The following is a 27,050-nucleotide window of genomic DNA, read 5'->3' as shown; positions in this document are numbered from 1 at the left end:
TACTTTTTGGCTGATAGTCTTAATTGAGCATACACAAGTCTGCTAAAATGAATCGCTTTTGGGCCATGGCTGGCTGCACAAGGGGTCACTAGGAAAAGAAATGAACATAGCTGTGAGTATTGCTTTCTCTTCTCTATGTGCAAGATGGTTATAGTGAAATAGCTAGGGCTTTTGATGATGTTTCTGAAATGCGAAGAAGTGATCCAGATGCTTGGCTACTTCTGCCATTTTAAGATGTGAAATCAAATAAAAATTCACTAAACTAATCCTAGACCGTAATCAAATTTGAAGATAGCTAGCCATGAGATATCATAGCTATTTCTGCTGATTGGTCAGTATGAGGTGTGTAGCCGCATAATAGAGTTTGTGACTATCATTCGTACTTCTATTTTCCATGTATGATGATAACCTCAATTTGGTTTTAGGGTTGAAGTTTCTCTGTTTGATTTCACCCAAGCACGTTGGCACTAGGTATTGCATCAGGTGAAAAAGTAAGTAGCTAATCAGCTAGCCTGTATCTTCTTTGCTCAGTTTCAGAAGATTGTGTTTTATTATGCCAGTCATATGGTTTTTTTAGTTAATCGTTAAAGAAGCCATATGTTAAAAAAGTTGCATGAATCCTGAATGATGGAGATACCAATATACCCATGTGTTGGACGATGAATAGTCAAGCAATATCAAGCAATGAATAGTCCTAAATGAGTTATGGCCAATTCATTTGCCATTTGCATTCACTGATGGTGGTGGTTGAATCTAATTATAGAAACTGAAGATTGGTGCTCCTACTGTAGTCAATTCAGTTAGGAACTCAGGATACAAAATAGGAATGCCGATTTATTCATCCTTGGTCTAACTAAAAAATTATTTATGATGTTTCAAAAAAAACATGATGACTGCATTTTGGCTTGTGGTGATGTTCACTTGCGTTTCATCGTCTAGCACTGTTCCTATCCGACAGTTTCATATTAATAGTTTTTTATTCCATTTGAGTTACTTCTTTCAGTCTTGCATGCATGTTTCTGTCTACCATTATTTAGTCAAGACACTTAATATAATGGTTGTCAATCTATAATACTACTTGCATCACTATGCATTGCCATCAGCCATCACTCTAAAACATGAATGGTATTACTGGGATGAGAATGCACATAATTTTTCATGATAATCTAGATCTATATTAATTTTAGTATTAGAGTCATCAGCCATCAACCATCATGATACAATATGGTCACTCATATCTTGAGTACACTACTTAATTAGGGTTAGGCATTGTGTGCTGAATTTGGAGAATAGAAAAATAAATTATATAAAATTTCTAAATCATTCGTAGGTTGGTAAAGACAATATATCACTGCAGCTCTGCTTCCTAACGAAATAGAATGAAAGAGCACTCGATGATCTTAAAAGTAGCTTATTTAAATTGTTTCAGTATACAATATTTGTTGGTAACCTTTGGGTATTTCCTTAATTAATTAATGCTACCGGGAGGTGTTTCCCTGTGGTTTTCATTAAAAAAATAATTAATTTACCTAGCTATGTACTGCCACAAGCCCATAACAATTCAAGTTATCATGTTTAGGTGAATTTTCTCAATTTTCTAAGAACTGTACTATTCTAAGATTACCATGAGTTCTCACCATCAGATGTGCGTAAAGAATAAATGAACAAACAGAACAAGTATCATGTATTAACGATGGATTCCTATATGATTTGTTATAGTTTGAAGGAATGCATATATAAGAATAATCACTTTTGAGTGGACCTTAGCTTACTGAATTTATTATGAGTAAGATAGTTGTTAATGATCATCTTTTACCTAAATTTTTTTGATATATTTCTTTATTGTGAGCAGATGCACCAGGGCAAAAGAGCACAAGATGCTTACAGCAGTGGGTTCCGGCCCATCATGGATCCACAACTGGTTGGGTGGTGCCCATTAGCCGCCATGAACGAGCTGCCCAGCATCGTCGAGCACTGCCTCAGCAAGTCGGCATGAACCCAAAGAGTGTCTCGTGCTTCAAGCACTCCATGGAAATACTGTATAGGAAATTTTACCCATATCTTCTATTCTTATGGCTAAATTAACGAATGCAAGAATGATTATAATTCTTTTTAGCATAAATTAGATTACATGTGCTTCATCAAACTATACGATAATTGGGAACCATGACGAACTACACTATGCTACAATATTATTATCGTATCATGCGATTCATGTATTTTTTAATATAAATTATTGACTATCCCGTAGCAATGCACGAGCACACTACCTAATAGTAACTATAGTGTTAGTACATATTTATTTATGTATTGTTAGTTGTTATTATTTTTATTTAAAAAATATAACTAGCTATAATTAGAAAACTGGCTCATTCCATCCATCCCACCAAGCACTCAACTTGGATAACTATATCTTTTTGTAAACATGCATGGATATGATCATCCAACCTTCAACTTGCAATTTCCACAATGGGGTGAGCACGCACCCGTTATCAAATGGACGCCGTGAGATAGGGAGAGGGCGTCCACCCGTTGTGGTTTGTACGTATTTACTGTCCAACCTTGTCCTCAGTCCAAACACACTTTCCGCAGAGAAAAGTTAACTAGAACAATCATCCGTAATCACTTCATCTAGAGGTCACATGTTAATAATCCAAAGAAGTTCAACAATATAGTATTGCCTTGTACATGCAGAGATCAAGCAGTTCTTGGCTTTATTGCACACACAAATTGACCTGACGTCAAAGACAACGAAGCAGTCATGTTTAGCATCAAAAACACTCCTTATATATATATATATATAGATACATACAGAGAGATCGAGCGAGCGAGAGGGCACAAGATGCAACTTTTGCCAGGCAGTCACCCACACTACCGAAGTACACATCACACACATGCGCGCGTACGCACAAACAGTCCAACAAACCAACCACGGGCATGTTAGTACGTGACAAGATGTACCAACGACGACACACACACACACACACACACGCCAGCACGGAGCACACACGACAAGAACATATGCATGTTAGTACGTGACAAGATCGATGTGGCACGTACGTACGGCCGGGCCCCCTCCTGCTGCAGATGTACACACAGTAATAATAAATATATATAATGCAACAACACACGTAGTACAACGTAGGGCAATGCTAGCCAGGCCAGCGCCCTTGCTTAGCTTATTATTAGCATGGCTAGCAGTTGGGTGGCGTGGCGAGGCCGCACTTGGCGGGGAGCTCCATGGCGCGCTTGGGGTCGATGTTGTACACGCTCATCCACGGCGAGTCCTTGTAGCCGCACAGGCACTTGAGGTCCGCGCCCGCCAGCGCCTCGCAGCACGCCTGCGACGGCGCCGCCGGCGGGTCCGTCGTCTTCGCCGCCGCCGGCTGGCACGACATGAACTGCTCGTTGCTCATGTCGCACACCGCCTCCACCGCCACCAGCACGCCCGACGACGACGCCGCCACCAACACGACAACGGCCACAAGCAGCGCGCCGGCAGCCAGCTGCTGCTGCGCCGATGAGCTCGACGACGAGGACTTCCTGCTCCTCCTGGTGGTGCCCGCCATGTCGTCGCAGCAGATGGAGCTATATATAGCGCTACACCTAGCCGCTACGTTTGATGAACTACAACTTTGCAAATGTGCTGTGTACTGCAGTGATTGTTGCTAGCTCCGTTCCCTGTCGTCGGGGGTATTTATAGAGCGGGCGGGGTACTACTGTTGCCGTTGCGGCCAACACAGTGAGGTCTTGTTTAGTGGAGGACCTGAAAATTTTTTACTTATACTAGCATTTTCGTTTTTATTTGATAATTATTGTCTAATTATAGACTAATTAGGTTTAAAAGATTTGTTTTGTAAATTATAAAAAACATTATTTAATTATATATATATATATATAGTCGTAAGATTTAATGTAACGAAAAATCTTGAATTTTTTTTAAAATTTTGGAATGAACTAAATAGGACCCCGAGAGTCTTAGAGGTGTGTGGCCATCTGTAATATGGAGCGAAGGCAGGGGGTCTGCGCATGCATGCAGAGTCAGCTGCATGAGAACAGGCAGCAGCTAGCGGTGCAGCCCGTGAAGGTCCGGTGTCGGTTTGTAGCCTGGTCATGTCAGCACGCCTCTCGCGATCAGGTTCACGGGAGGAAGAAGAGCCTGTGACCTGTGACCTGTGAGTGAGTGCGGTGGTCCCACGGGGAGCTTGTGGCCGAGAGAGTTCCCAGGATCTGCTGATGTGGCATATGAGACATAGCTAGCTGCATTCTAGGTCTTGTTTAGTTCTGAAAAAATTTCGAATTTCGGCACTGTAACATTTTCGTTTTTATTTGACAAATATTATCTAATCATAGACTAACTAGGCTCAAAAGATTCATTTCGTGATTTACAGACAAACTATGCAATTAGTTTTTATTTTCGTCTATATTTAATATTTTATGCATATGCTTCAAGATTTTATATGACGGAGAATTTTTAAAAGTTTCTAGTTTTCAGAATGAACTAAACAAGGCCCTAGTTTTGATATATGATGGCCACTAGCCAAACAATGAAACAACCACTCATATGATTGGACTTTCACCAGCCGTTGGATTGCGGATTTCAGATACTAGTCGTTTGCATTGCATTGTCCTGATTTTTAAATAAGGCCTTGTTTAGTTCCAAAAAATTTTGCAAAATTTTTCATATTCCTCGTAACATCGAATCTTTAGACACATGCATGAAGTATTAAATATAGACAAAAATAAAAACTAATTACACAGTTTGGTCGAAGTTGACGAGACGAATCTTTTGAGCCTAGTTAGTCCATAATTGGACAATATTTGTCAAATACAAACGAAAAAGCTACAGTGTCGATTTTGTAAAATATTTTGGAACTAAACAAGGCCTAAGATATTTGATTTCGAAGAAGTACAGAAGCATGGAAGTGACTACATAGAACACAGTCACAGGTGAGGACGGCATGACCAACTGTGTGACTACATGTTAATTACGGAGTAATTAGACCAGATAGGAGAAACGTTTCAGTTTCTGATGAGAATCACTTTTAAACGGTCTTTCAGCAAGTGATTCGAAACCGAAACATTTTACCATTTTTACATACACACGCGAAACTACTGGAGAGGCTAGTTTTGCACAAATTCTCATCCCATTTGTTCTTACCTTTTTAGTTTATTTTTTCGGTTAATTATTTTTTGGTGCAATAAGTTAAAATTATTTTTATTTAAGTTGTTCTCCATCCATAAAAGTTCAGAATTTTTTGACCATATTTTATTTAAATGATTTTTTAATTGGAATCTAGCTAGATTGCTAGCCAAGCAATTTTATAAGTTGATTCTGATTCACCATCTGAATTTGAAATGTTTCCGCGAGCGTCCTACCACGACAGACCCTTAGTAACACACTTGTGTCAGCGAGGACTTCACTTTTCTAAGTGCTTGCTTCACTGGTTAATTGCCAACAGTGGTTGACACAAGGTCTACGTCACGTTAGTTGAGCACAACACACCCTGTATTCTATTAGTCCATTCATACCATGATACCCAGACAGTTACGGACGTTTTGGATCTTTTCTATTTTGGAGGATTTGGAATATACTTACTAGATTAAGCTATTTGGATTTGAGATTCTACAACTTTTCAAAGTTCACATATAAACTTATCTCAAATTTAAGGTTGGGAGATAGAAATTGATTTTATAGATCATCATATTATATTTCTATTCTGCAACTTATAGCATGCTCTTTAACACGCTTTCTTAGTACAAATGCAACATATAAACAGGTCTCTTAGATAATAGTAGTATACAAATACCCTATGTACTACCATATATTAACTTAATTAACATGTGTCGAAATTAAAATTTATTAGAATAAATTTAACTCCAAAGATCCGAACGGTGCTTAGATACTTTAGCTATAAATCTTAATAATGTGACAACTATTTTAAAACGAATGAAATACCTTTCAAATACCTATAATATAAATATTATCTGAACGAACACCCGAGAACTCCTAGCATTAGTAACTCAACAAAGAAATTAAGCGTGCAAACAGACACGAGGAGTGCTGTCGTTTGCCCCCATTCTAAGAAGTGCCTAACTTAGGGTGAGCCGTGATCATGACCATGAGTGCAGAGTGGCGCCTCTTGAACGGCCGTGAAATGTGGCGCCTTGCCTGTTTGGATTGTCAATCTCGTAATAATAAATAATGTGAACAATAATCAAAATCCTAAGCTCAGCCACCAAACGAAAGCACTGGTACTATTTGTTTCCAGACTACTTTTTTTTTGAACTTTTTTCCAGACTACTTGGTGGAATAGTGGGTTAGCTAGATAGGATGATGCAATGTGTCTACAGTTCTAACCCCAACTGTGGCTACGAACAATTGCCCGATTCATGGTTTTTCACTTTTATGCAGCTAGTTAATTGCATGCCGTCGTCCCCCTCATCTTGCACACAATTCAACTCGTAAGCTACTTGTTTACAAAAAAATAAAAATAAAAAATAATGGTTAGCCTATTTTCTAGACTGGCTATCTACACTGATACATATATTTTTTTTACCTATCAAACATTAGTATTTTGGTGCATGTTCATAAATGAGGTTTTAATATTTGTGGCAACATCGATCACCACTCTATCCTCGGTCACTTCCCTCTTATTTTTAGATTACTTATCGCAAGAGGTCACACCGCCTCTAGGCTCTAAGGGCACTCACAATGTAAGAGTCTATCACAGAGTCCAAGATACTTAATTACATATTATTTATGTTATTTTGTTGATGTTGCAGCATATTTATTGAAGAAAGAGGTAGAAAAAATAAGACTCCAAGTCCACATTGTTCGAGGTAATAAATAACTTAGACTCTATGATAAAGTCTGCATTGTGAGTGCCCTAAAAATGCCTTCAGGCTAATCAACAAATTAAACACTTCAATATACCATGCATCTTTTGGATTATCCGTTCTTACATTCACACGAGGGTTGAGTGCTTGCTCTCTTCCAACCGATTGCATTGATTACAAATATACAATTTTTCCGAAGATGCATGGAGCATTGACGACAAATATATATTCTTCATCCACAGATGGAGCATGTTTCATTTTTGTGTACTTTGTGATATCATCATGAATGATGAACAAGATATCATTCCACGACCCCGAAGTATGACATGCACATGGATTTAGCGTCTCTCTCTATATAACAACTGAGGATGCCTGTTAGGGATGCAAGCCCGCTTCACCCGGCCCACAAACCCACAAATAACCTTAATTTTGTAAGTGGTTACACGCAAAATTAAACCTATTTACGGTCTGTGAACAAACCTGCTTGCGTCCCTAACACCCTGTAGCCTGTAGGATAATCCTATTCTAATTCTACTAGAGAACTAGGATTCCAAGGACACCATACATGTCGCTGAAAGTTCCTAAATCATGTGGATTTCTTTTATTCAGATTTTCACTCAAGCAATCCCAGCCCAAGTGACCACTTCGCAAGGCAGAACAATTGGAAGAAAGCTTCCATGGCCAAGCTTCCAATTATACTAATACAAATAAGCAGAAGTTATTATAATTTTAAGGGAAAAAGGAGTACAATTTAAAGGGCAGGGAAGGAATTAACAAAATTCGTAATCATATTATCTATTAAAGATGGGGATGGTGTTCCAAATGGGTATCAGCAGTTTCTTCTCTAGTCTAACTTAATGAACTAAATAAAAAATTCTTTTCTCATTTTTTATTTAGTTCATTAAATTAGACTAGAGAATAACCGCGGGTATCCGTTTGGAGCTCTATCCCCATCCTTATTATCTATAGAACTACAAAAGCACAAATACAATGTCCACACATGTTGCAACCATAATTTGTAATCGTGCACAGGGAATACAACTACTTAATCCATTCCAAATTGTAAGTCGTTTGACTTTTTTAATATCAAGTTTGACCACTCGTCTTATTCAAAGTTTTGTACAAAATATCACTTTTTTTTGTTGTGTATTGGTTTATTAATAAAAGTTCTTCAAGAATGACTTAAATTTGACTATATTTGCACAAATTTTTTGAATAAGACGAGTGGTCAAACTTGGGATAAAAAAAAGTCAAACGACTTATAATTTGGAATGGAGAGAGTACCTTTTAACCAGAGCAACAAATTAAAAGATATGACCTTCAAGGCAACATGATGTAAACACCTCAAAGACGATCAGGTTCCACGTGATTATGGATATATATGGGGAAGCCATAGGTCCTGCCATGTGAACATAATTTGTTCCTAACATATCTTAATGTTTTTTAGATAATGGAATAAACACTATATCAAAATGTTTATCTGAGCCTTATTCCAAGGCAAAGCATAACATATATCTCAGGCCTTGTTTAATTGGCAATTTTTTTTATTTTGGGTACTGTAACACTTTTGTTTGTATTTGGTAATTATTCCAATCATGGACTAACTAGGTTCAAAAGATTCGTCTCGCAAATTACAGACAACTGTGTAATTAATTTTTGTTTTCGTTTATATTTAATACTCCATGCATGTGTCCAAATATTCGATGTGACAGGGAATCTTAAAACTTTTTTGAACTAAACAAGGCCTCAGATTCCATAATATTGCTATGATACAAGACGTTCCTAGCATCCTGATGGTCATCTCTGTAAAACACAACCGTGACCTATTTACTGACAAATATATCTCATTTTGTCTATGAATGTAATGTTTGCACATGGTCGGTGAAATTACTTAGAATTTCCTTCTAACTTGCGGATACATTTGCACCTAGGAATGGACCGCACAATTTCATTGGTCCAAAACAGCACCATTCAATCTGTCATCGTCTCACAAACTATCTTTGTGCATAGCGATCAACTAGTGCCTTTGCTGCCTCTGGGGCAAAGAATTTTGCCTGCATGGAAGGTTAAGGCATACATTACAAATTCTGATGGAAGACATTGATCACTCTATTTTATGTTCACCTCAGTTTACTTCTACATTGTATAGCCTCTTTGGATGAGGTGGAATTCTTTAAAAAAAATAGGATTTAGTTCAAATTGAAATCAAGACCTATAAGTTTGTAGTAAAGATAGAGTTCTATACATGACTTGTAATTGTACCTATGTTGTACTCCAAGCTGTTTTCGGCCATATACACACAAGCTCAGCGAACCCTCATAATGAGTGGGTTTCCTGATTTTTCTACATGGTATCCAAGTCTGGGTTTTTATCTAACACACTTCTCTTGTGCTGCCCATGCTAGGCCTCTCACCGTACATCAGTGCCATGGCACAGACTCCCACACTGGGGCATTCACACCCATCACTACTACACAAATCATTTTGCAAGACATTGCCCTCAGATTTAACCGAGGTGGGCACTATGGGGTGCCGCCTCCATTCAGGCAAAATATGATTCCATTGCACTTGGTTGCTCCACAATTCCTCCAATATCATTATTGCACATGCCTTGGCTGATTTACTTGCAGAAGGAACACGTCTCCAGTCTATGTCTGCTTCTTCTGTATCTGTGCTTAGTGTTTAGGCAGTCTCGCAGCGAACCAGTGCACCAAAAAGGCACCTCCTTAGACCCTTGCAAGCATTGTGGAAGTTCTGGTCATCCTCCAACATCCAGTGAAATTGGCTAAGTATCGTGCACATTGTGCTGCTTGTGGTCGTAGTACTAGCCCCACTCCAAGAGGTTCAGTTTCTATTGCTGCAATCTCACCCGTCAGCACTCCCTCGACGTCTTGGGTTCTTGATTCAGGAGCTTCCTTCCATGTGACATCTGATCACTCCCACTTGGTTGCTTGCAAACCAGTCACGGATGGTGCTTCTATTCAGATTGATGATGGTACATCTTGTCACATCACTCATCAGGGTTCGCTTTGCAATTCTCATCAGAACATGAATCTTCTCTCAGTAGGCCAAGTTATTGATTACAATTGTTTTGTCAGATTTGATGACTCATCTTATTTCATTTAGGATCATTGAAGCGAGACTATGATTGGGACTGGCCATTGTCATAAAGGTGCTCCTAGCCTCTACGTTTTGATACCTTGTGTCTTCCTTCTTCTGCCACATCCACATCACGTGTGTCCTCCGCTGTATCTTCATCCACCTCGTCCTTCGCCAAGTGGCATCACCATCTTGGTGACTTATGTGGATCCCGTTTGTCAACAGTAATAAATAAAGGTTGTCTAGGTCATACATCCGTCGAGTCTAGCTTCCATTGTAAAGGTTGCAAGCTTGAAAAGCAAATACAACTTCTATATTCCTCTAGTGTTTCTCATTCTGCTAGACCTTTTGATATTATTTGTTCAGATGTATGAGGTCTTGCACCTTTTGTTACAAAGCGTGGTCAGTGGTCACAAATATTATGTTATTTACTTGCCCACTGTTTGATTGCTTGGCCAAAAGTCACTAGACCACCTGAGTTAGGTGGATTGGGCATATCTAACCTCCAGTACTTGTGTTGGGCCCTGAGATTGAGATGGTTGTGGCAGCAAAAGACTGAACCAGACAAACCATGGGCTTTCTTGCCAATCAAAGTTCCACCACAGGTCAAGGCTTTCTTTTCTGTAGCTGTGAGGTCTTCAGTGGGCAATGGCAAGAATACTTGTTTCTGGACTGACAGATGGTTACCTGAGAAAAGTTTTGAACACTCATATCCGCACCTTTTCGCTGCAGTGGCAACAAGAGCAAAAGGAAGAACAGTTTTTGATGCCTTAAACAATAGGAGATGGACCTCAGACTGTTAATGTTCTGCTGGAGTACCTTCAGCTTTGGGTTTTGCTTGAAAATGTGGAGTTGCAGCCGGAGGTAGAGGACACACATGTATGGCAGTTCTCTTCCACTGGACTGTACTCGGCAAAGTCCGCGTATGAAGCCCTCTTCACAGGATCCACACAACTCAGCCAGTGGAAACGCATTTGGAAAAGCTGGGCGCCAAACAAATGCAAATTCTTCATGTGGACAGTGGCATACAAGAAATGTTGGACAGCTGATCGGCTAGCAAGAAAAGGTCTCCCACATCCAGAAGTTTGTCCACTGTGTGACCAATTAGATGAGACACTTGACCATTTGTTGGTTTCTTGTGTTTTCTCTCGACAATTCTGGTTTGCCATCTTGGACGGTCTCGGCTTACACGACCTTGCACCACAAGCACAAGAGACGAGCTTTGAAGACTGGTGGGAAAAGATATGCAGAAGAGTGTCAGGTCAAGGGAAGAAGGGTTTGAACTCCATCGTCATCTTAGGCGCTTGGACCTTGTGGAATCATTGTAATCGCTGTGTTTTTGATGGAGCTAACCCAAGCTTACCAACCTCCATCTCAGCCTTTAGGGAGGAGTTACTACAGTGGTTGCTTGCTGGGGCTCAAGGGGTTTCTTTTCTCCTTGCCCAAGCACCAGCAGCCTCTTAATTGAGGGTCTGTTGTTTCTTGGTCAAGTCTTAGCAAATCTTTTTTAGCTAGTTAGATCTTTTGTTTTGTATATATGGGCGGGTTAATGGCCCTTTACTCTGTAACATTTTGGGGCTCTTTACCCTTTTTATCTTGTTAATATATTGATGCGCACCTCTCCTACGCGTTCGAGAAAAAAAGTATTTATCTGATATATTTCATCAGTTTTTTACCTTTGAGGGTAGTCTTGCTCCACTCTCTTGTCCCAGCGCACATGCCTAGAACGATGTTGCCGAACACAAACACCGCCTAGAACACTTCTAATTTCCTCATTTATTTCTTCTCATTTTTGGCGAGAAGTTGTTTCTACTATTGTCTGTCTCATCAATAGACAACCTTCATCCAAACTATTTGGAAGATTTTCTGATGAAGTACTTTTTGGTACTCCTAACTACGATCATCTTTGAGTCTTTACATGTACATTACATGTTATGTTTTGCTTGCACCTCGTGAGTAGACCAAGTTGACCACCCAATCTGAGTGTGTCTTTCTAGGGTGTAGTCCTGAGCATAAGGGTTATCATGGTGTTCCTACCTCTCGTTGTATACGTATCGGTCTAAGCTTTGTTGAGGACTGTCCTTCTTTTATAACCCATCTACTAAACCCTCATATTCCCCTACTGGGTCCACCTCCTTTCTTTGTTTTCCTACTAATTCATCTAGAGGTGATGTTCCTGCACCATCCTCCTCCATTACACCTCATGTGAATATCTACAAATAAGAGTCCTCCACCTCCATCTAAACTGCTTATTACATAGGTCTACACTCGTCGTCCCATAGGTCCCATTGATCCTTCATATAGCCTCTACCACCTTGGCTAGTCCTGACGCTCCCATTGTTGATGTTCCCAATGTTGTTGTTGCTAAACCCTCCACATATCAGGAAGCTTCCAACATTCCTGAATAGTAGCTTGCTATGTCTGAGGAGCTTGCTACCCTCGATCATATATGGACTTGGGATCTTGTTCCGTTACCATCACATGCAATGCCAATAACATCTAACTGTGTGTTCAAGATTAAGAGAAAAATATGATGGTTCTATAGAGAGATATAAAGCTAGACTTGTTTGCTATAGGTTTTTAGTAGTCTCAAGGACATGATGATGGGACATTTGCACCCATTGCTCATATGTCTATCGTTTCTACTCTGATTGCAATGGCTGCCACTTCAAATTGGGGTATCTCTCAAATGGTTGTTAACAATGCTTTTCTTCATGGTGACGAATGAATAAGTTTACATGCAGTCACCCCTAGGTGTTGATGCTCCTAGGATATGTTTGTCATCTTCATCGTGACATATATGGTCTTAAACAGGCTCTTCATGCTTGGTTTGGGAGATTTGTTTCTGTGATACATGGTCTTAAACAGGCTCTTCATGCTTGGTTTGGGAGATTTGTTTCTACGATACGAGCTGCTAGTTTTTCACATAGTGCCTATGATCCTGCTCTATTTATTCGTGCTCCTTCTATATGTTGATGACGTTTTAATTACAGGAGATGAGGAGGAACATATTTCCCATGTAACAAAGCAACTTGGCGTGCAATTTCAAATGTCTAATAATTAGGTTCCTCTCAATTATTCTCTAGGCATTGAGGTTTCGCATTCTGTCAATGGCTATTATCTCTAAATCCAAATACATACAAAACCTTATTGTTCGTTCAGGCATTACTGATAAGACAACACCAACCGATATGCACTTGCAACTTTGTGCTACACTGCTACTGATGGAACGCCTCTCGAGGATCCTTCTCATTGTCAACATATTGTGGGCAACCTTGTTTATCTAATGTTACTCGACCTGACATTGCTCATGTTGTTCACATTGTAAGTTAGTTTGTAAGTGCTCCTACTTCTATTCATTTTGGTCATTTGCTCGTGTGCTATGATGCTAAAGGGGGACATCATCTCAATGCTTGTTTTATGCTTGCGATAGTCCACTTTAGCTTCATGCTTACTCGGATTCCACTTGGGCGAGTAACCCAACAGAACACCACTCTTATCACAGGCTATTGCATGTTCATGGAAGTCCAAGAAACAATATGTTAAATCTCACTATAATAAAAAAGCACAAATTCGAGCACTTGCTTTGTGTGATAACACTAGAGCCATAGAGATTGGCAATGATCCTATTAAACATAAGTTTACTAAGCATATTGGTGTTGATGTCTGTCGCCTTCATCTATTCTCACTATCGTCAACAGACAATTGATTTTCTGTATGTACCCTTTGAGCTGCAACTGGTCGATCTTTTCACTAAAGCCCAAATTTGAGAGCAATATCAGCTTCATTTGATCAAACTCAATGTTCAGATCCTCTGTTTCCACCTTGAGTTTGAAGAAGAGTGTTAATTGTATATCAATGCCCATATAGCCCATGAGGCGCTCTCTATATGGCCATCTCCACTAATGGAGGACTTATCTTCTATATTCTTCAAGGTTAGTAACATCAACACCCTATGTGAGATTCTTCGTTGCAATAAAGGCGAGGATCTCTACAGCCTTTCACTGGATGCTCCTTCCACTAAATTCATGTCAGCCTTACAGTGTCTTCTCTTTGTCACCAATGCCCAGGGCATCCTAGTGACATTGATTTCGACAATATGTAGTCTTATTTCTCGTTCGTGTAATAAACTAGATAGCATGCTTTTGTCACTCTTGCCAACTCGCAAGCATGTGCATCTTCCTATCAGTAGCTCTACATTCATGTACTTTTGCTCCTTTCGATATAATCCATTGTGATGTGGTGACGTCTCCCATTGCTAGTATTTATGTTTTTAGTATTACTAAAAAATTCTTGATAGCTATACTCATTACTGTTGGACCTTTCCTCTATAACGACCGAAGTGCATCAACACCGTGTTGATTTTAAGTACGTAGGTACTCAATTATGTTTGCCTATCAAGCTTGTTCATGTTGATAACGGCACAGAGTTTGTCAATCATGCCGCACAATGCTTTCTAGCCTCTTGAGGCACCTACTTGTGCCTCTCCTATCCCTACACGTCCCCAAAACAAGGCAAAAATGTATTCACCATACTCTCAACAATCTTGTCCGTACACTTCTCCTTCATGCTCACATGCCAACTTCATATTGGATTGAAGCCTCATCTATAACTACATACCTTCTCAACCATCTGCCTTCCTCCACCATAGACCATCCCTTTTGAGCATCTACATGTTACCAATGTTAAAGTATAATAGTTAGGGGTACTAGTGTAATCTCCTAGTCTAGGGTTTCCTCCAATTCAATCTCCATATTCATAACATGGTACCAAAAAGCTCAAGTTTACGATCCATTCCGTCCCCACTCCTTATCCTTTATAGATCTACATGCTATTTTATTAGTCTTTGTCATGCATCAAGCCATCGTTCTTCACCCTCTTTTGCAGCAACACATTCGGGATTCCTCGTCCGCGCACTGCCGTCAAGGGAGTCCATACACCATACGTGCACGTTGCATGTCCACGCTCCATCTGTGTGCGCTGCCCATTGAGGGAGTCCACGCATCGTATGTGCGCACCGACCGTCTAGATAGTTTGTGCTCCTGTCATCGCGGAGTACGCGCGCCGTCCATCTAGGGAGTCCATACCACAAGCAAGCTCATCACTCCATCTACACGGTATCCTCACAACTCGCCTCCTGTGCGCATGGCTCCCTCCATGGTGGAATTCTTTGTGGCGCCCGTCCACGCTAGGTCTATAGTGACCATAATTGTTTGTTTCCTAGTTTCGTGTGCTCCGTCCTTTGTCAAGATTGATTCCTTTCGATCATGGACTTAGATTCTGTCATGGATTCTTCACACAGTTCGTCCATCCAAGTCTAGTTCTACACACTAAAGTTCATCCACGTCGTGCATGTCCACAAATTTATTGTTAGATGAACTAATTTTCTTGTTTTATGGTTAGCCAAGTCTCGTCAATTTAGATAATCATCATCATCATCAATGATGCAGCTATGCCCTCTTGAACTCTTTTGTAGTTGTTTTGCTACATATCATGATTAATGGTAGTTTGTCATCATCACCATTCGTCTTGATGCTTGCCATCTTGTAGCACTGATCTCTACATTCTTTCTTTGGCTTGATTTGACACATCTCTCTATTCTCATCGAGTTTAAAAGTCTCCAAAGAAAGGTTCATGTTTAAAGAGTTGAAGTTTGTGAAGACCTGAGGTATTTGCTGAAGTATGGGTTGTGAAGGCAGCCCTCTTGTGGTCATTTTCTACATCGACATTGTTTTCTTTTTCACGTCTACTTCACATAGTTCTCTAAATGCAACAACATTGCATTCATGTTGCATTTGAGAAGGGGTGTTAAGGTATAATAGTCAAGGGTATTAGTGTAATCTCCTAGTCTAGGGTTTTCCTCTTATGTCTCTCATGCATTCTATATATATAGTACGCATCGGGTCTCAATACAATCATCCAATTCAGTCTCCCTTATTCATAATAACCAAGATCAAGTTCAACCACCTTCGATTTCAACAAGCTAGCTGCCAATTCTACCGTTTGTCTTCTTATTGGCTAACCATCCTCCCCAAAAGGTGGCTCCCTGCTCTACTGCATGTGTCTTCTTAGGCTAATTGTCCACCCCAAAAGGTATCAGTGTCTAGACCATGCTTCTCGTCATACATACATTTCTTGGCAACATTGTTTTCGCCATATAATTTTTCTTCTGCAAGTTCTCCGATAACATCCTTGGATTTCAACAAGCTAGCTTCACGTTCTAACCGATTGCTTCAGCATTTCAGCACTATATATATGACTAGCAATCCCATTCATCATCATAGCACGAAGCATATCGAGATCGATATTCACTTTGTTCGCGAGATGGGACAGGTTCGGGTGCTTCATGTCCCATCGTCACACTAGTTTGCAGCATGACTAGGGGCATACCTGTATAGTTATTTAGTGACTCTAGGTCTAGTCTTTGCGTCCGGGATTCTCCCAGTGTACAGGGTCAGTCACCCAACACTAGAGGATGTGGTGCCTTCCTATTTCCTACTGTTTGGATCTAGATCACATCCAAACATCCTTTGATGGCATAGGAAGGGCATAGTTGGCACATGGCCATCCAGCAGTAGGACCACAACTAAACATGCTGAAACCTATTCCTGATATCTATATCATTTTTTCTCTACTAGCAAGATATGAAATAACTATACTAGTATTTGTCAAGAATTTTCAATGTCATTAGCAAAAAGAGAAAATACTACCTGAATAAACATTCTTTCTGCATCACCTGCTTTACCATTTTCCTTTAATATGATTCCCTAAAATTGGATAACAATAAGTTATGATCATTTGGTAGAAGAAATTAATTGCTATAAGTATGGTCTTTGTTTGGCATTACTTCGTAATAGAAACAACATAATCCATTAAGACAATAGTACTGCAGAAACTAAAGTAATGGAAGCCAAGAGGTGACTCATGGTTTGCATTAGATATATATATTACCTACAACTCCAAATGTAGGCCGTTATAGGATTATAGCTTATTGAACTTCTTTAACTTGGCCCATAAATATGTGGAACGTTACATAGATTGACAACAGACGGTTGATGTTACTAGATTGTAGATTCATGATGGCAAATACTTTCTTGATATATAACTTACACTATTTGAAACCGTATATTTTTACACAAAAAACAAACAAGTCTGTGTCGCATTGGAGCTGTGTCGCTGTCCTTAAAGACTAGAATCAGAGGTAATATTCACTGTTCAGTACGCTAAAACTGGTTATATCTGATTGGCATCTCAGATCTGTTGGAACAATTAAGACCACTTCTGACTTCAACCTTTACTCTGTGCTAAAAAGATTAACCGACTCTATGTATAACTCCAAAAAGAAGAGAAATTCAATTCATAGTACCTTTGCTAAGTAACCACGGAAGTCTTCAGGATGTTCAGTTATTAGTGTATCGTAGACGGAGATAGCATCACTGATATGGCCCCAATCAGAATAAGCCTTCCCTAAAAGCAGGTCAACCTGTGATGGAATATGAGAAAGAAGTTAAAACAAGTTAAGTTCTCCTTTTCAGCACCAATTACACAGACCAAACTGAAGTCACAAGAATTATAAGTAAATAAGCAACTGACCATGTGTCCTTTCTTAATATCTAAACAACATTGTGAAAAAGTTAAGCAACAAATCAATTTGCCTAAACTTCCCATTAAAATTTTAAAATAAAAGGGCAGGAGTTTTGGCATTCAATTAAGGAAGGATAGTTAGTTCAGTGTACAAGGAGAACTACAGCCGCACGCAGGCTACCCACAACAGAGCACATACATAAATGTTGGCACAGCAACCCTGCACCGAGGTGAGCAGCACCTGCTCTCCTCCCCTCTCCCTCTCCCCTGCTCCAAGGTAGAAGAAAAGCCCTGAGCTACTACTGCACACGCACACAGCACACACACAGTTTCAGACTTGAACTGAAACTGGAACTGCATGAGTGGCAATGAACTTGCTGCTGCTTCCATTGCATTGGGCTGGTTTATATACACCAATACATGTACCTTCTAAGGTACAGTTCTACCAACTACATACACCTAGGGTACAAGGCTGAAATCAGCCAACAACTACACTAGTACCAGCCATACAGCTGGTGTACTTCTACTAGTACAAGTATGGCCTATTGCCTTATACTCTACAGGACCAAGGACTTGACCAGCCATGAGATGATCTGATCCACTACCATGTCTCTGTCCTGGTCAGCAAGAAGAAAGGAAGGGGGCAGCAGATTATGTCTTACAATCTTCCCCTAATCTTTGCTGCCCTCATTTGACTTCCACCATGCCAATCATCTTCCTCATTTGACTAAATATAGCCTTGCCTAATATACACTTTCCTAATGCAATACATGGCAGGTGCTAATCATACTAAATATAGCCTTGCCTAATATACACTTTCCTAATAGACATATCTATCAGCCCCCCTCAGTCGAAGCGTCAGGATGCCGGATGCACAGACTGGACCGAAAATCCTCAAAGAGCTGAATCGGCAGCCCTTTGGTCATGATATCGGCGAACTGATACTTGGAGGGCACATGGAGAACGCGAACCTCGCCGAGAGCCACCTTTTCACGGACGAAATGGATGTCGATCTCAATGTGCTTGGTACGGAGATGGTGGACTGGGTTTGCTGTCATATAGACAGCGCTGACGTTGTCATAGTAGACAACTGTGGCGACCTTCAAGGGAACATGAAGTTCCTGAAGAAGCTGTCGAAGCCAACAGCACTCTGCGACCACATGAGCAACAGCCCGGTACTCAGCCTCTGCACTGGACCGGGACACTGTGGTTTGCCGTTTGGATGACCAAGACACCAAGCTGTCGCCGAGGAAGACGCAGAAGCCTGAAGTGGAACGGCGGGAGTCGGGGCACCCTGCCCAGTCAGCGTCGGAGTAGGCAATCAGCTTGTCGACAAGCCCAGTGCCGATGTGGAGGCCAGCCGACAGTGTGCCCTTCACATACCGGGGTATGCGCTTGATCAGCGCAAGGTGAGCTTCGCGCGGATCATGCATGAAGAGGCACACCTGCTGCACAGCGTACGCCAGGTCGGGGCGAGTGAGCGTCAAGTACTGAAGTGAGCCGGCGAGACTCCGGTACGCGCTGGGTCGGCGACGGGAGCGCCCTCCGTGGCAGAGAGCTTGGCACGAGAGTCGACAGGTGTCGATGTCGAGTGACACTCGGCCATGCCCGCCTTCTGAAGAAGATCCACCGCGTACTGCCTTTGGCTAAGGAAGAGCCCGTCGGAGGAGCGAGTGACAGAGATCCCTAGGAAGTGATGGAGCTCCCCAAGGTCCGTCATGGCGAACTCAGAGTGAAGGCAATCGATGATGCGGCGGAGCAGAGCATCCGAGGAAGCCGTGAGGACGATGTCGTCGACGTAGAGCAGCAAGTAGGCACTGGCGCCGCCCTCAGTGTAGACAAAGAGGGAGGTGTCGGTGGCATAAGCGACGAAGCCAAGCTGTCGAACGTACGTGGCGAAGCGCTGGTGCCACGCCCGCGGGGCCTGCTTGAGGCCGTAGAGGGAGCGCTGAAGAAGACAGACGGCGTCGGGGCGCGCCGGGTCAACGAAGCCGGGGGGCTGCTGACAGTAGACGGTCTTGTGCAGGTGACCATGAAGAAATGCATTCTTCACGTCCAGCTGGTGGATAGGCCACTGACGAGAAGCAGCGATGCTGAGGACGACCCGAATCGTGGCAGGCTTGACGACCGGGCTAAACGTCTCGTCGTAGTCGATGCCGTGTCGCTGGGTGAAGCCGCGGACAACCCAGCGAGCCTTATGGCGAGCCAGCGTGCCGTCGGAGTGGAACTTGTGCCTGAAGATCCACTTGCCGGTGACGACATTGGCGCCGGGAGGCCGGGAGACGAGGCGCCACGTGTTGTTGTCGACGAGAGCCTTGTACTCCTCAGCCATAGCCGCGCGCCACTGAGGGTCAGCAAGAGCCCCTCTATAGTCACGGGGAATGGGCGAGGCAGTGGAGGAGGCAGAGACGTGAGCAGCTGGTGGGAAGCCATAACGAGCAACAGGCTTCAGCGAGCCGGTCTGGAAGCGCGTCACAGGCCGGCTCGATGTAGGAGGCGGCGGAGGAGGCGGTGGTGGCGGGGAAGGCACCACAACTGGAGTAGAGGCCGGCTGTACAGGGACAACAGGCGCCTGCTCCACAGCCGGTGGAGAAGGTGGTGCAGCGGCTGTCGCAGGGGCTGGTGCAGAAGTGCCAGCACGCCGCCGAGTGTAGACCCGTAGAGGTGGAGGGCCGGCTGGAGCAGCACCAGCCGGGGCAGGGGCAAGGACCGGGCCAATCTGTAGAATAGTCGGGTCCTCAGCAAGCTCCTCCAAATGACCACTATTTTGTGGCTGCGCAGCATCAGCTGGTGGCGGCGTGGCAGTAGTACGAGGCACCGGTGCAGGAGGACCTGTAAGAAGAAAGTCCAGAGAGCTTGGCAGCACACTGGGAGGGTTAGTACTGAACGGAAATTGCGTCTCATCGAAGACAACATGACGGGAGATGATGATCCGTTTAGTTGCTGTGGAACGAGGGGACAATTTGTGTTTGGAAGTGGCGGTGAGGTTAGGATAGCAGAGGCAACCGAAGACACGGAGAATGGTGTAGTTTGGGGGTTGCCGGAAGAGTTGCTCATAAGGAACATGATGCTGAATGGCTGAACAGGGGCGCCTATTGATGAGATATGTGGCTGTAGCTAGTGCTTCTGCCCAGTATTTAGGTGGCATGTGAGCGTGGATGAGCAGCGTACGGCATATGTCGTTCAGGGAACGGATGATGCGTTCAGCCTTGCCGTTTTGAGAGGAGGTGTAAGGGCAGGAGAGACGTAGGTGAATGCCGCTAGAGGCAAAGAAGGTGGCGAGGGCATTGTTGACGAATTCAGTGCCATTGTCAGCCTGAACAGCCTTGACAGGAAGGCTAAACTGTGTGTGGACGAAGGCGCAGAACTGAGTAATGTGAGTAGCTACCTCGGACTTGTGGACTAGGGGGAAGGTCCAGCAAAAATGGGTGAAGTCATCGAGGATGACAAGGTAGTACTGTGCACCAGAAATGCTAGCGACCGGGGATGTCCAAACATCACAATGTATAAGCTCAAACGGTAAAGAGGAAACTGAACTGGAATTTCCAAATGGCAGCCGCACATGCTTGCCAAGTTGACATGAGTGACATAGAGTTTGGGCTGATTTATTACAAGAAATCGAATTATTTTGTCTAAGAAAATGGAGGGCAGCAGCTCCTGGATGACCAAGACGATGATGCCATAGGTCGGTGGAGATGGCGAGGTTGGCCTGTGGCGTCGCAGGGACGGTGTAGAGGCCGTCGGAGCTATTGGAGCGAAGAATCACGCGTCTGGTCTGCAGGCCCTTAACAGAAAAACCAAATGCATCAAATTCGATAGTGCAATGGTTGTCACGAGTGAATTGGCGACTGAAAGTAAGTTGCGCACTAGAGAGGGGACAACTAAAACATTGCGAAGCGAAAAGGGAGACGCGTGGCCTGGTAATGTGGAGCTGCCGGAGCAAGAGACAGGAAGATGATGACCATTGCCAACAGTGATGGATGGAATAGAAGAGGGTTGACGGGAGAGGAGTATACCATCCGAATTGTGCATGTGAGAGGTGGCGCCGGAGTCCATGACCCAGCCGGAGTTCTGGAGCGCCATCTGGTTCAAGGCGGCGATGAGGCCGGACTGATCCCACACTGGAGCGGATGGAGCTGTTGGAGGGGGAGCGAAGACGGTGTGGGCCTGCGGACTGGCGCCCATGATGCCCTGGCCGCGCCCGCCCTGGTCACCGTGAGGGGGCCAGCCGCCGGTGATGTTGCCCTGCTACCACCCGCTGCCTGGAGGAGGAACGCCGCCCTGGAAAGCCCATGGGTTGTAGCAGAACCAGGGCCCCATGGGGCGATTGCCCCATTGCTGTCCACTGCCGCTGCCCTGCTGCCAGCCAGCGCCGTTCGCTTGGCCACGCCAGCTGCCCTGTTTCTTGCCGCCCTTGCCCTTCTTGCCACCCCCGAAGCTCTTGGGAGCAGCACCAGTGGCCAGAGAGGAGGAGGGGCGGCACCCTGGAGAATTGCAGGTGGAGCCAGAGGCGGCCACCATGGCAGATGCAGCCGTGGTCTTCTCGTCGTTGGCGAGGCGCAGCTCTTTGAGGGAGAGCATTTCGCGCGCCCTGGAGAAGGAAGGCAGCACGGTGGAGTTGGCGATGTCGTCAGCAGTGGCGGTGTAGCACGGGTTGAGGCCACGGAGGAGGCTGAGGACGAGCTGGGAGTCCTCGATTGTGTGACCGACGTCCCGGAGGGCAGCAGTCTTGATCTTGAGCCTCTGGCAGTACTCGTCGATCGACGAATCACCCTGCTTCAGGGAATGGAATTCCTCCAGCAGGAAGACTGCCCGGGGCGCACAATTGGAGCGGAAGAGTCCCTCGATGGCGACCCACAACTCGCGGGCAGTCTGGTTCTCGTCGGTGATGGCGAGGTCGAGAACCGAGTCGTCGACGGTGTTGAGGATCCAGCCACGGACAGTGCACTCTGCGATGTCCCACGATGGATCCGCAGCGGCAGGAGGAGGCCCGTCGATGTGGGGACGGAGGCTGAATTTCCCGCACAGAGCCTGGAAGAACGAAGCCCACTTGGTGAAGTTGGGGTTCTTCATCTCTAGGGTCACCGGGATGTGAGTTTTCACATTGACGGCTGTGTAGGGGTGGACGATGACAGCCTGGGGTGGAGCTTTGGCAGCAGCGGCGGCGGCTACGGTAGCAGCAGCGGCTGCGTCGTTGTTGCCAGGCATGGCTGCTGGGAGAGGTGGAGGGGAGGAGGAGCGGAAGCAGAAGGTCGGATCAGGGATCAATTGATCGCGGCTGATACCATGTAGAATGATGGAAAGATTAGGAGAACACCTCTCACCCAACGTTGGGGGGGTGACATTGATATATATAGCCAATACAATGGCAGGTTACATGCAATACATGGCAGGTGCTAATCATACTAAATATAGCCTTGCCTAATATACACTTTCCTAATAGACATATCTATCACCGCCACGCTTGGGGAAGATGAGCCCCATCTCCGCTGACCCCTGGACGTAACGCAGCAAGCGCTTCACTGCCGCCCAGTGATCGTCCCGCGGATCCTCCATGAAGCGGCTCACATAGCCGACGGCAAACGCAATGTCCGGCCGGGTATGCGTGAGCCACCTCAAACCACCGACGATGCTCCGGTACAAGGTGGCATCCACCTTCTCCGCTGTGCTCTATTTGGAGAGCTTCACGCGCTCCTCCATTGGTGTAGCCACTGGCTTGCAGCCCACCATGCCTGCCCTTTCCAGTAGCTTGAGCGCGTACGCCCGCTAGCCAAGCTTGATGGAGTCCGCCCCCTGCCTCACCTCGATCCCGAGGTAGTAAGATAGCGATCCGAGATCACTCATCTTGAACTGGCTGGCCATCTCCTCCTTGAACCGAGCGATGTCGCTCGCCCGCGCGCCGGTGATGATCAAATCATCGACGTACACCCCGACGATGAGGTGCTCCTTCCCCCGTCGTCGGGTGTACAGAGAATGCTCGCTGGCGCACCGTGTGAATCCAAGCTCCGTCATGGTGGCGTCGAGCTTGGCATTCCAGGCGCGCGGAGCTTGACGCAGTCCATACAACGCCTTCCGAAGCCGCAGCACTTTCCGCTCCTGCCCCGCCTGCACGAATCCTGGCGGTTGCTTGACGAAGACCACCCCCGCCAAGTCGCCATTGAGGAAGGCAGACTTGACGTCGAGGTGGTGGACCTACCAGTCCTTGGCCGCCGCGAGCGCAAGCAGGAGCCGCACCGACTCCATGCGCGCCACTGGTGCGAAGACCTCCTCGAAATCAACCCCTTCCCTCTGCACGAATCTGCGGGCGACGAGCCGTGCCTTGTGCTTCACGATGGCGCCCCGCTCGTCGCGCTTGACCTTGTACACCCATTTGAGCCCGATCGGTCGGCATCCCGCCGGCGGATCGACAAGTTCCCAGGTGCGGTTGTCCTCAATGGACTTCATCTCCTCGAGCATCGCACGCCGCCATGCTCCATCGCGCTCCGCAGCTGCAAACGTGCCCGGCTCCTCTGCGCTCATCAAGAGCAAAGTGTGGGCACGGTCGTCGAGCAACCGTTCGGCCAGTCCTGGCACGGCTGCCTCCCCGACAACGTTGTCCACCCCCGGAACCGCACCTCCTCCCCTTCATGGAAAGCATCCACGAACTCAGAGACATTGGACGGCGGCGAGGCATACTCAACCGTGGCCGTCGTCGGCGTCCTCTGCGCAGGCGAGGCAGGGGATCCATCCCCCATCGATCCTGGCACGCCCATGCTCCCAACCCCGCCCGGGCTAGGAGGCTCCTCTACTTCGACCGCAGCTGGCGGCTCAGTGCTTGCCGCCCCGTCGGGCACTTCCCTGGTCACCGGCTGCCTTGCTGTCTCGCCGTGGCCATGGATCACCAGGTGCTCCACGGTGAAGGAGTCCCGGATCCCTCCGTCGCCTCGTCCTCCTCCGGCCTCGGCCTCCTCCCATCTCCAGGCTGCAGCTTCGTCGAAGACGACGTCCCTGGATGCCAGCACCTTACCCCGAACCGGGTCATAGAGCCGGTAAGCCTTCGTTCCCGACTCATAGCCGAGAAACACCGCCTTGACGCTCCTGTCGTCGAGTTTAGCCTATCCAGGCTTCACCTTCTTGACGTGCCCGATGCAGCCGAACGTCTTCAGGTACGAGACATTAGGCTTGCGCCCATGCCATGCCTCGTACGGTGTCACTCCCTTCAGTGCCTTCGTTGGTGATCGGTTCAGGATGAACACGGCCGTGGTGACTGCCTCCCCCCAGAACTCCGGCGGCATGCTCTTGGCCTTCATCATCGATCGGGCCATGCCCACAATCGTCTGATTCCGCCGCTCCACCACACCGTTCTGTTGTGGCGAGTATGGCGCAGTGAGATGGCGCTCAACTCCCTCGCCTACGCAATACTCGGCGAACTGCACCGCCGTGAACTCGCCGCCGCGATCGGTACGCAGCACCCGAAGCTTTTTCCCGGACTCCGCCTCTGCGCTTTCCGTGACGGCCTTGATGGCGTCCGCTGCCTCGTCCTTGCTTGACAGCAACCGGAGCCACATGTACCTGCTGCTGTCGTCCACGAGCAGCAGGAAGTAACGCCGGCCTCCGTGCGTCGCCGGCGTAATGGGCCCGCAAAGGTCCCCGTGGACCAGCTCGAGCCGTTCCGCCGCGCGATACTTAGCCGCCTTGGGGAACGCCATCCTCCTCTGCTTCCCGGCGAGGCAGCTATCGCATAGCTCCCTGGCGTGCTTGATGCTTGGCATGCCGGTCACCATCTTCCCGAGCCGCCCCAGTGCGTCGAAGTTGAGGTGGCCGAGCCGGCCGTGCCACAACCAGGGCTCCTCCGCGCACGCCGCCACCAGACACACCGGCTGCTCAACCTTCAGATCAAGGAGATAGAGACGATTACGCGTTCTCTGTACCTTCGCCAGGAGTCGGCCATCCTGGTCCTTGATCCTGAGCACGCCGTTGCGGATGAGGACCTCCGCTCCGTGCTCGTCCATCTGCCCAAGGCTGATGATGCTCGAACGAAGCTCCGAGATGAAGTACACGTCCGTGAGCGCGCGGTGTTCGCCGTCCTTACACCGGAACAGCACCGTGTCGCGCCCACGAATCTTCCCCTTCTTCTTGTCCGCCGACCCCTTGCTCTGCTGCTTACCGCCGCCGCGATCGCCGCCACCATAGCTAGAGCCTTCCTCGGACCGCCTCTTCTCCTTCATGCGTGCTGACCACTCCTCGGTCAGCAGGAGCTTGGGCTTCTCCTTCTCCGGCGCCGGTGTGGTGCGGCTCTCTGCTTCCCGCAGCCGCCCGGCCACGTCCTCCAGAGACAGCGTGGAGATGTCCAACATGGTCTCGATGGACATGGCGAGCTGCGAGTACCTTGCCGGCACGGTGCACAGCAACTTGGTGACGAGGTCCTCGTCGTCCACCTTCTTGCCGTAGGTGGCCAATTGTGTGGCCAGGGACTGGAGGCGAAGAGTGAAGTCCTCCACCGACTCCCCGGGCTTGAACTTGATGTCGTTCAGCTCCCTGCGCAGCTGCTGAATCCTCACCCTCTTGGCTCGAGATCCGAGCCAATGCGCAGGGACTCCAGCATCTCCCAGGCCTACTTCGCGGTGTCCTTGGCGCCCAGCGCCTCATGGTACTCCGCCGGCGTCGAGGCCATGAGCGCCTCCATGACTCCCACCTGGGCGTCCTCGGTGCGGGCATCCTCCTCGATCGCCCGCCACCACTTGCGCGCGCGAAGATTCCACTTCATCTGCGTCGCCCACTCACCGTAGTTGGTGCGGGTGAGCATGGGCCAGGAGCCGCTGCCACCGAACTCCTTCACCACGCGCACCTCAACCTGCGGTGGTGCCGGCTGGAGCTGTCGCTCACCACCCTCCCCGCCACCGTTCTGGCCCGCACTCTCCGCCATTGCTGGTCAGTGGACCTAGCTACGGCTTGTACGGCACTGATACCATTTGTTGGCACAGCAACCCTGCACCGAGGTGAGCAGCACCTGCTCTCCTCCCCTCTCCCTCTCCCCTGCTCCAAGGTAGAAGAAAAGCCCTGAGCTACTACTGCACACGCACACAGCACACACACAGTTTCAGACTTGAACTGAAACTGGAACTGAATGAGTGGCAATGAACTTGCTGCTGCTTCCATTGCATTGGGCTGGTTTATATACACCAATACATGTACCTTCTAAGGTACAGTTCTACCAACTACATACACCTAGGGTACAAGGCTGAAATCAGCCAACAACTACACTAGTACCAGCCATACAGCTGGTGTACTTCTACTAGTACAAGTATGGCCTATTGCCTTATACTCTACAGGACCAAGGACTTGACCAGCCATGAGATGATCTGATCCACTACCATGTCTCTGTCCTGGTCAGCAAGAAGAAAGGAAGGGGGCAGCAGATTATGTCTTACAATAAAATCCCCATTACAGAGTCATAAACTATGTTGTCATGCATGAATTCAGTTATCTATTCCAATACACAAAGATTGGGTGTTTTTACAAAAGAAAATGGTAATAAGAGCAGATCCC

At 46.2% G+C, this 27,050-nt stretch overlaps 2 protein-coding genes and 1 long non-coding RNA gene across 3 annotated transcripts in view; 1 reads left to right on the top strand and 2 right to left on the bottom strand.

Annotated features, from left to right (window-relative positions):
- LOC110432398 lies at positions 1-2,156 on the top strand. The gene is made up of 3 exons (XR_002449845.1): positions 1-112; positions 426-491; positions 1,853-2,156. It is a non-coding gene; the product is annotated as an uncharacterized LOC110432398 (long non-coding RNA).
- Positions 2,765-3,788, bottom strand: LOC8057298 (putative lipid-transfer protein DIR1). The gene has a single exon (XM_002459672.2). The coding sequence runs from the start codon at positions 3,567-3,569 to the stop codon at positions 3,195-3,197; it is 375 nt and encodes a 124-aa protein (XP_002459717.1). The 5' UTR covers positions 3,570-3,788; the 3' UTR covers positions 2,765-3,194.
- LOC8057297 overlaps positions 8,547-27,050 on the bottom strand; it is a 32,916-nt gene continuing 14,412 nt past the window's right edge. The window contains exons 14-16 of the mRNA XM_002459671.2: positions 17,305-17,421; positions 16,649-16,705; positions 8,547-8,894 (exon numbers count right to left, since the gene is read on the bottom strand). Of these exons, the coding sequence (XP_002459716.1) occupies positions 8,835-8,894; positions 16,649-16,705; positions 17,305-17,421 (234 nt within the window). The 3' untranslated portion in view covers positions 8,547-8,834. The remainder of the gene's footprint in view (positions 8,895-16,648; positions 16,706-17,304; positions 17,422-27,050) is intronic.

The sequence above is a fragment of the Sorghum bicolor genome, chromosome 2 (assembly GCF_000003195.3).
Source record: "Sorghum bicolor cultivar BTx623 chromosome 2, Sorghum_bicolor_NCBIv3, whole genome shotgun sequence".
NCBI classification, from domain to species: domain Eukaryota; kingdom Viridiplantae; phylum Streptophyta; class Magnoliopsida; order Poales; family Poaceae; genus Sorghum; species Sorghum bicolor.
Note: the sequence above shows the minus strand (reverse complement) of the source record. Positions and strands in the feature narration are given on the sequence as shown.

Bases quoted from the DNA above. Each gene is read 5' to 3' on its own strand.
- LOC8057298 (XM_002459672.2), bottom strand. From the start codon at position 3,569: ATGGCGGGCACCACCAGGAGGAGCAGGAAGTCCTCGTCGTCGAGCTCA.